Here is a 10,636-nt window from a genome sequence, read left to right as displayed (position 1 = left end):
AACCATCCACAATATAGAAATGGGTGGATAAACTGTTGTATCATGTCTTATGAAGAATAAGATATCTATGAAAAACAAATGGCAACAATACATTATTGAAGAGAGAAATAACCCTGATATATTATCAAACTTGGAAAATTCAACAAATTAAATATACTCGTCCAAGAAATACAACCAGTTTCACCATTTATTAAATTTGTATAGAGTACAGCTAGGCAGTGACCAAGTATTACATGGCTTCTCAACACAGTCAGATTGTGTGTAAAACCACTTTTCTTTGCCATAATTTCTTCAGAGATCCTTTCATCTCACTGTTTCTCAAGCTATAGATCAGTGGATTCAGCAGAGGTGTTAGCAATGTGTAAGCCAGTGACAGCAGTTTCTTGGTCTCTGGGGAGTAGCCCGATTTGGGTTGTAAATAAGTCATATGGGCTGTGCCATAGAAGAGGGTAACAGATGTGAGATGAGAGGCACAGGTGGAAAAGGCCTTTTGCCTCCCACTAGTTGATGGCATTTTCAGGATGGCAAAGAGAACTCGAATGTAGGACAACAGTATCAACAGGAAAGGAACCATAACAATTAATATGGTGCCTGTGAATGCATAGATTTCAAACAAGAAGGTGTCTGCACACGTGAGCTCTAGCACTGGGGGAGTCTCACAGAAGAGATGATTAATTTCATTGGGACCACAAAAGGGAAAACTAAATACCCATGTGGTCTGCACAGTAGCCACCATGATCCCTGAGACCCATGAGAATAGTATTAATTTCACAAAAACACTTTTGTTCATAATCATTGGGTAGCTCAGAGGATGGCAGATTGCAGCAAATCGGTCATAAGCCATTGCCCCCAGGAGAAAACATTCAGTCCCACCAAAAAAGAGAATGAAATACATCTGTGCAAAACAGCCCACAAAAGAAATCGTAGTTTTCTCAGTAGAGAGGACCACCAGCGTCTCAGGCATAATGACTGCACTGAAACTCAAGTCTACCACAGATAAGTTCTGGAGGAACAGGTACATGGGGATGTGAAGGCTCTGGTCCAGGGAGATGATGACTATAATGATGGCATTCCCCATCAGGGTCACCAGATAAATAACCAAGAAAATCCCAAAGAGCTGCTCTTGGAGATCAGGAAAGTTAGAAAAGCCCAAGAGGACAAATTCAACAATAGTGCTTTGATTTTGCCTTTTCATTTCAGTAATGGAGCAGGTATTGTTTTTATGGCAGTAGTATATAAATTATTAAATCACAATCTGGCCTTCAGGGCTGGAGTTCTTACTGCATCCAAGGCACGTCTAACCAGAGTCAGGAAGACACAAAGCTGCTGTCATTTTGTCTCTGGCGCCTAAACCATCCCAGGACCTGTGATGTCAAAGCTGCTGCATGGCGTGAGAAATAGGGTTGAGCCCCAGCTGGGCCTATGCCGCGCACTCTTCTGTTCTCTTTGTCACACCTAAGCTGAAGAAATGGGTGGTGGATTGGCTCCAAGTAAAAGTACAGTGTATGAATCCAACTTGCCCTTTCCTCTAACAAACAATGACTTATACTGGGGTTATATAATGAAAGATAAAGATATCAGAAAGATTAAAGGGGTTGCATGTATTTTATTTTTGGATAAAGAATGTAGAAACTGTATCAGGGCAATAAACAATAAGGAGTTATTTGGTAGTGATAAAAGTAAGCATTTCTATTGACAATGGAGGAACAGCTGAGTTCATCCAAAGGCGAAACTACTTTGATAAATCTAAGTGTTATGAATGTGGAAAAAGTGGACACTTAAGTTATGCCTGTCCTAAAAATGTGCTTGGAGAACGTGAACCTCCAAAGAAGAAAGAGGTTAAAAAAAAAGAAGAAGAGAAAAGAAAAGAAAAGAAAAAAAGAAAATTCCTGAACCAGAAGAAGAAATCGAGGAATTAGAAGAAAGTGAAGATGAGGGGGAAGATCCTGCTCTTGATAATCTCAATCAGGCCATAGCTTTCCAGCTATGAACAGAAAAGATGGAAACCCAGTTCAGGGCACCTCTCAACATCAGACAATTCAAGATGTCCAAGAATAAAGGAATAAAAGCACATCATTGGGAGGCGGGGCAAGATGGCAGACTGGTGAGCTGTATGTTTTAGTTACTCCTCCAGGAAAGTAGGTAAAAAGCCAGGAACTGCGTGGACTGGACACCACAGAGCAATCTGTCTTTGGGCATACTTCATACAACACTCATGAAAACGTGGAACTGCTGAGATCAGCAAAATCTGTAAGTTTTTGCGGCCAGGGGACCCGCGCCCCTCCCTGCCAGGCTCAGTCCCGGGGGAGGAGGGGCTGTCAGCTCCAGGAAGGAGAAGGGAGAATTGCAGTGGCTGCTCTTATCGGAAACTCATTCTACTGATTCAAACTCCAACCATAGATAGACTGAGACCAGACACCAGAGACTCTGAGAGCAGCCAGCCCAGCAGAGAGGAGACAGGCATAGAAAAAAAAACAACACGAAAAACTCCAAAATAAAAGCAGAGGATTTTTGGAGTTCTGGTGAACACAGAAAGGGGAAGGGCGGAGATCAGGCCTTGAGGCGCATATGCAAATCCCAAAGCAAGGCTGATCTCTCTGCCCTGTGCACCTTTCCTTAATGGCCCTGGTTGCTTTGTCTATTAGCATTTCAATAACCCATTAGATCTCTGAGGAGGGCCGTTTTTTTTTTTTTTTTTTTTTAAATCCTTTTTGCTTTTTCTAAAACAATTACTCTAAGAAGCTCAATACAGAAAGCTTCAAAGAATTGAAATTTGGGCACGTCAAGTCAAGAGCAGAACTAAGAGAGCTCTGAGACAAAAGGCAATAATCCAGTGGCTGAGAAAATTCACTAAACAACACAACTTCCCAAGAAAAGGGGGGTGTCCGCTCACAGCCACCATCCTGGTGGACAGGAAACACTCCTGCCCATCGCCAGCCCCATAGCCCAGAGCTGCCCCAGACAACCCAGTGTGACGGAAGTGCTTCAAATAACAGGCACACACCACAAAACTGGGCGTGGACATTAGCCTTCCCTGCAACCTCAGCTGAATGTCCCAGAGCTGGGAAGGGGGAGCAGTGTGAATTAACAGAGCCCCATTCAGCCATCATTTGAACAGACTGGGAGCCTCCCAACACAGCCCAGCAGCCCAGAACTGCCCTGGGGGGACGGCACTCACCTGTGACATAGCACAGTCATCCCTCAACAGAGGACCCGGGGTGCACAGCCTGGAAGAGGGGCCCACTTGCAAGTCTCAGGAGCCATACGCCAATACCAAAGACTTGTGGGTCAGTGGCAGAGACAAACTGTGGCAGGACTGAACTGAAGGATTAGACTATTGCAGCAGCTTTAAAACTCTAGGATCATCAGGGAGATTTGATTGTTAGGGCCACCCCCCCTCCCCGACTGCCCAGAAACACGCCCCACATACAGGGCAGGCAACACCAACTACACACGCAAGCTTGGGACACCAATTGGGCCCCACAAGACTCACTCCCCCACTCACCAAAAAGGCTAAGCAGGGGAGATCTGGCTTGTGGAGAACAGGTGGCTCGTGGACGCCACCTGCTGGTTAGTTAGAGAAAGTGTACTCCACGAAGCTGTAGATCTGATAAATTAGAGATAAGGACTTCAACTGGTCTACAAACCCTAAAAGAACCCTATCAAGGTCAGCAAATGCCACGAGGCCAAAAACAACAGAAAATTATAAAGCATATGAAAAAACCAGACGATATGGATAACCCAAGCCCAAGCACCCAAATCAAAAGACCAGAAGAGACACACCTAGAGCAGCTACTCAAAGAACTAAAGATGAACAATGAGACCCTAGTACGGGATATGAAGGAAATCAAGAAGACCCTAGAAGAGCATAAAGAAGACATTGCAAGACTAAATAAAAAAATGGATGATCTTATGGAAATTAAAGAAACTGTTGACCAAATTAAAAAGATTCTGGACACTCATAGTACAAGACTAGAGGAAGTTGAACAACGAATCAGTGACCTGGAAGATGACAGAATGGAAAATGAAAGCATAAAAGAAAGAATGGGGAAAAAAATTGAAAAACTCGAAATGGACCTCAGGGATATGATAGATAATATGAAACGTCCGAATATAAGACTCATTGGTGTCCCAGAAGGGGAAGAAAAGGGTAAAGGTCTAGGAAGAGTATTCAAAGAAATTGTTGGGGAAAACTTCCCAAATCTTCTAAACAACATAAATACACAAATCATAAATGCTCAGCGAACTCCAAATAGAATAAATCCAAAAAAACCCACTCCGAGACATATACTGATCACACTGTCAAACATAGAAGAGAAGGAGCAAGTTCTGAAAGCAGCAAGAGAAAAGCAATTCACCACATACAAAGGAAACAGCATAAGACTAAGTAGTGACTACTCAGCAGCCACCATGGAGGCGAGAAGGCAGTGGCACGATATATTTAAAATTCTGACTGAGAGGAATTTCCAGCCAAGAATACTTTATCCAGCAAAGCTCTCCTTCAAATTTGAGGGAGAGCTTAAATTTTTCACAGACAAAGAAATGCTGAGAGAATTTGCTAACAAGAGACCTGCCCTACTGGAGATACTAAAGGGAGCCCTACAGACAGAGAAACAAAGACAGGACAGAGAGACTTGGAGAAAGGTTCAGTACTAAAGAGATTCGGTATGGGTACAATAAAGGATATTAATAGAGAGAGGGAAAAATATGGCAAACATAATCCAAAGGATAAGATGGCCGATTCAAGAAATGCCTTCACGGTTTTAACGTTGAATGTAAATGGATTAAACTCCCCAATTAAAAGATATAGATTCGCAGAATGGATCAAAAAAAATGAACCATCAATATGTTGCATACAAGAGACTCATCTTAGACATAGGGACACAAAGAAACTGAAAGTGAAAGGATGGAAAAAAATATTTCATGCAAGCTACAGCCAAAAGAAAGCAGGTGTAGCAATATTAATCTCAGATAAAATAGACTTCAAATGCAGGGATGTTTTGAGAGACAAAGAAGGCCACTACATACTAATAAAAGGGGCAATTCAGCAAGAAGAAATAACAATCGTAAATGTCTATGCACCCAATCAAGGTGCCACAAAATACATGAGAGAAACACTGGCAAAACTAAAGGAAGCAATTGATGTTTCCACAATAATTGTGGGAGACTTCAACACATCACTCTCTCCTATAGATAGATCAACCAGACAGAAGACCAATAAGGAAATTGAAAACCTAAACAATCTGATAAATGAATTAGATTTAACAGACATCTACAGGACATTACATCCCAAATCACCAGGATACACATACTTTTCTAGTGCTCACGGAACTTTCTCCAGAATAGATCATATGCTGGGACATAAAACAAGCCTCAATAAATTTAAAAAGATTGAAATTATTCAAAGCACATTCTCTGACCACAATGGAATACAATTAGAAGTCAATAACCATCAGAGACTTAGAAAATTCACAAATACCTGGAGGTTAAACAACACACTCCTAAACAATCAGTGGGTTAAAGAAGAAATAGCAAGAGAAATTGCTAAATATATAGAGACGAATGAAAATGAGAACACAACATACCAAAACCTATGGGATGCAGCAAAAGCAGTGCTAAGGGGGAAATTTATAGCACTAAACGCATATATTAAAAAGGAAGAAAGAGCCAAAATCAAAGAACTAATGGATCAACTGAAGAAGCTAGAAAATGAACAGCAAACCAATCCTAAACCAAGTACAAGAAAAGAAATAACAAGGATTAAAGCAGAAATAAATGACATAGAGAACAAAAAAACAATAGAAAGGATAAATATCACCAAAAGTTGGTTCTTTGAGAAGATCAACAAGATTGACAAGCCCCTAGCTAGACTGACAAAATCAAAAAGAGAGAAGACCCATATAAACAAAATAATGAATGAAAAAGGTGACATAACTGCAGATCCCGAAGAAATTAAAAAATTATAAGAGGATATTATGAACAACTGTATGGCAACAAACTGGATAATGTAGAAGAAATGGACAATTTCCTGGAAACATATGAACAACCTAGACTGACCAGAGAAGAAATAGAAGACCTCAACCAACCCATCACAAGCAAAGAGATCCAATCAGTCATCAAAAATCTTCCCACAAATAAATGCCCAGGGCCAGATGGCTTCACAGGGGAATTCTACCAAACTTTCCAGAAAGAACTGACACCAATCTTACTCAAACTCTTTCAAAACATTGAAAAAAATGGAACACTACCTAACTCATTTTATGAAGCTAACATCAATCTAATACCAAAACCAGGCAAAGATGCTACAAAAAAGGAAAACTACCGGCCAATCTCCCTAATGAATATAGATGCAAAAATCCTCAACAAAATACTTGCAAATCGAATCCAAAGACACATTAAAAAAATCATACACCATGACCAAGTGGGGTTCATTCCAGGCATGCAAGGATGGTTCAACATAAGAAAAACAATCAATGTATTACAACACATTAAAAACTCGAAAGGGAAAAATCAATTGATCATCTCAATAGATGCTGAAAAAGCATTTGACAAAATCCAACATCCGTTTTTGATAAAAACACTTCAAAAGGTAGGAATTGAAGGAAACTTCCTCAACATGATAAAGAGCATATATGAAAAACCCACAGCCAGCATAGTACTCAATGGTGAGAGACTGAAAGCCTTCCCTCTAAGATCAGGAACAAGACAAGGATGCCCGCTGTCACCACTGTTATTCAACATTGTGCTGGAAGTGCTAGCCAGGGCAATCCGGCAAGACAAAGAAATAAAAGGCATCCAAATTGGAAAAGAAGAAGTAAAACTGTCATTGTTTGCAGACGATATGATCTTATATCTAGAAAACCCTGAGAAATCAACGATACACCTACTAGAGCTAATAAACAAATTTAGCAAAGTAGCGGGATACAAGATTAATGCACATAAGTCAGTAATGTTTCTATATGCTAGAAATGAACAAACTGAAGAGACACTCAAGAAAAAGATACCATTTTCAATAGCAACTAAAAAAATCAAGTACCTAGGAATAAACTTAACCAAAGATGTAAAAGACCTATACAAAGAAAACTACATAACTCTACTAAAAGAAATAGAAGGGGACCTTAAAAGATGGAAAAATATTCCATGTTCATGGATAGGAAGGCTAAATGTCATTAAGATGTCAATTCTACCCAAACTCATCTACAGATTCAATGCAATCCCAATCAAAATTCCAACAACCTACTTTGCAGACTTGGAAAAGCTAGTTATCAAATTTATTTGGAAAGGGAAGATGCCTCGAATTGCTAAAGACACTCTAAAAAAGAAAAACGAAGTGGGAGGACTTACACTCCCTGACTTTGAAGCTTATTATAAAGCCACAGTTGCCAAAACAGCATGGTACTGGCACAAAGATAGACATATAGATCAATGGAATCGAATTGAGAATTCAGAGATAGACCCTCAGATCTATGGCCGACTGATCTTTGATAAGGCCCCCAAAGGCACCGAACTGAGCCATAATGGTCTTTTCAACAAATGGGGCTGGGAGAGTTGGATATCCATATCCAAAAGAATGAAAGAGGACCCCTACCTCACCCCCTACACAAAAATTAACTCAAAATGGACCAAAGATCTCAATATAAAAGAAAGTACCATAAAACTCCTAGAAGATAATGTAGGAAAACATCTTCAAGACCTTGTATTAGGAGGCCACTTCCTAGACTTTACACCCAAAGCACAAGCAACAAAAGAGAAAATAGATAAATGGGAACTCCTCAAGCTTAGAAGTTTCTGCACCTCAAAGGAATTTCTCAAAAAGGTAAAGAGGCAGCCAACTCAATGGGAAAAAATTTTTGGAAACCATGTATCTGACAAAAGACTGATATCTTGCATATACAAAGAAATCCTACAACTCAAGGACAATAGTACAGACAGCCCAATTATAAAATGGGCAAAAGATATGAAAAGACAGTTCTCTGAAGAGGAAATACAAATGGCCAAGAAACACATGAAAAAATGTTCAGCTTCACTAGCTATTAGAGAGATGCAAATTAAGACCACAATGAGATACCATCTAACACCGGTTAGAATGGCTGCCATTAAACAAACAGGAAACTACAAATGCTGGAGGGGATGTGGAGAAATTGGAACTCTTATTCATTGTTGGTGGGACTGTATAATGGTTCAGCCACTCTGGAAGTCAGTCTGGCAGTTCCTTAGAAAACTAGAGATAGAGCTACCATTCGATCCAGCGATTGCACTTCTCGGGATATACCCGGAAGATCGGAAAGCAGTGACACGAACAGATATCTGCACGCCAGTGTTCATAGCAGCATTATTCACAATTGCCAAGAGATGGAAACAACCCAAATGTCCATCAACAGATGAGTGGATAAATAAAATGTGGTATATACACACGATGGAATACTACGCGGCAGTAAGAAGGAACGATCTGGTGAAACATATGACAACATGGATGAACCTTGAAGACATAATGCTGAGCGAAATAAGCCAGGCACAAAAAGAGAAATATTATATGCTACCACTAATGTGAACTTTGAAAAATGTAAAACAAATGGTTTATAATGTAGAATGTAGGGGTACTAGCAGTAGAGAGCAATTAAGGAAGGGGGAACAATAATCCAAGAAGAACAGATAAGGTATTTAACGTTCTGGGGATGCCCAGAAATGACTATGGTCTGTTAATTTCTGATGGATGTAGTAGGAACAAGTTCACTGAAATGTTGCTATATTATGTAACTTTCTTGGGGTAAAGTAGGAACATGTTGGAAGTTAAGCAGTTATCTTAGGTTAGTTGTCTTTTTCTTACTCCCTTGCTATGGTCTCTTTGAAATGTTCTTTTATTGTATGTTTGTTTTCTTTTTAACTTTTTTTTTCATACAGTTGATTTGAAAATAGAAGGGAAAGTTAAAAAAAAAAAAAAAAAAAAAAGATGTAGTGCCCCCTTGAGGAGCCTGTGGAGAATGCAGGGGTATTCGCCTACCCCACCTCCATGGTTGCTAACATGACCACAGACATAGGGGACTGGTGGTTTGATGGGTTGAGCCCTCTACCATAAGTTTTACCCTTGGGAAGACGGTTGCTGCAAAGGAGAGGCTAGGCCTCCCTGTATTTGTGCCTAAGAGTCTCCTCCTGAATGCCTCTTTGTTGCTCAGATGTGGCCCTCTCTCTGGCTAAGCCAACTTGAAAGGTGAAATCACTGCCCTCCCCCCTACATGGGATCAGACACCCAGGGAAGTGAATCTCCCTGGCAACGTGGAATATGACTCCCTGGGAGGAATGTAGACCCGGCATCGTGGGATGGAGAACATCTTCTTGACCAAAAGGGGGATGTGAAAGGAAATGAAATAAGCTTCAGTGGCAGAGAGATTCCAAAACGAGCCGAGAGATCACTCTGGTGGGCACTCTTACGCACACTTTAGACAACCTTTTTTAGGTTCTAAAGAATTGGGGTAGCTGGTGGTGGATACCTGAAACTATTAAACTACAACCCAGAACCCATGAATCTCGAAGACAGTTGTATAAAAATGTAGCTTATGAGGGGTGACAGTGGGATTGGGAATGCCATAAGGACCAAACTCCACTTTGTCTAGTTTATGGATCGATGTGTAGAAAAGTAGGGGAAGCAAACAAACAGACAAAGGTACCTAGTGTTCTTTTTTACTTCAATTGCTCTTTTTCACACTAATTATTATTCTTGTTATTTTTGTGTGTGTGCTAATGAAGGTGTCAGGGATTGATTTAGGTGATGAATGTACAACTATGTAATGGTACTGTAAACAATCGAAAGTACAATTTGTTTTGTATGACTGCGTGGTATGTGAATATATCTCAATAAAATGATGATTAAAAAAAAAAAAAAAAAGCACATCATTGAAGAAGAAGAACTTCAATGATGAAGAACTTAGTGATTAAAATTGAAGAACTTCAATGATGAAGAACTTAGTGATTAAAATTAATATTTATTATGTAAATATTGTTAAAATAAAGAAAATCTTAAAGTACAAAGTTCATTTGGAGACTAAAGATTACTTTTAGAACTCTGAGCATGAGAACCCTTGATACAGAATAGTTTTTTACTATAAAATAGTTCACAGGAAATTGAAAAATAATTTTAAATATCATGTTTCTATCTATGTTAGAGTAATAAAAGTCAAAATTTGCTAATAACCATCAATCCTGAAAACAACTAATTTTAATAAGAATAAGAAAACTTAATACTATTACAGTAATACTGCTGTCATCCCAAGAAAGAAGGTAGATGTTAGTAAGATTTATTTGAGTTTATTATAAAAGCTTTATTCACATCTGATTGGTTTACATGAATACTTTTGAAATAAGTTTAATCTTTAAAACAAAAACTTCACAAAAAAATGTGAAAAAAGTTGAATGATTTATTGTTATTAAATGTTAATAAAGTTTTCAAGAAAATTTGGTTTAAAAAAAAATCACAATCTGATAGCTGAGATTCCAAGTCTGAATTCACACCAGGTTTTGGCTGAAGATGAGAGAATTTCAGGTTGGCAATTTTGTAGAATGACCAATAACTTGGAATAATGAATCTTTCAAACACAAATGAAGAAGGGAAGAATTTTGGCTCAGAAATCTTACTTGAAAA

General features: G+C 39.2%; 1 protein-coding gene and 1 pseudogene across 1 annotated transcript; one reads left to right on the top strand and one right to left on the bottom strand.

Annotated features, from left to right (window-relative positions):
- Nucleotides 1-250: 250 nt before the first annotated feature.
- Nucleotides 251-1,195, bottom strand: LOC119537573 (olfactory receptor 10A3). Its single transcript, XM_037840094.1, has one exon. The coding sequence runs from the start codon at nucleotides 1,193-1,195 to the stop codon at nucleotides 251-253; it is 945 nt and encodes a 314-aa protein (XP_037696022.1).
- A 273-nt stretch (nucleotides 1,196-1,468) lies between these two features.
- Nucleotides 1,469-9,933, top strand: LOC119537577 (annotated as a pseudogene).
- Nucleotides 9,934-10,636: the final 703 nt, after the last annotated feature.

The sequence above is a fragment of the Choloepus didactylus genome, chromosome 6, assembly GCF_015220235.1.
Source record: "Choloepus didactylus isolate mChoDid1 chromosome 6, mChoDid1.pri, whole genome shotgun sequence".
NCBI classification, from domain to species: Eukaryota; Metazoa; Chordata; class Mammalia; order Pilosa; family Megalonychidae; genus Choloepus; species Choloepus didactylus.
Note: the sequence above shows the minus strand (reverse complement) of the source record. Positions and strands in the feature narration are given on the sequence as shown.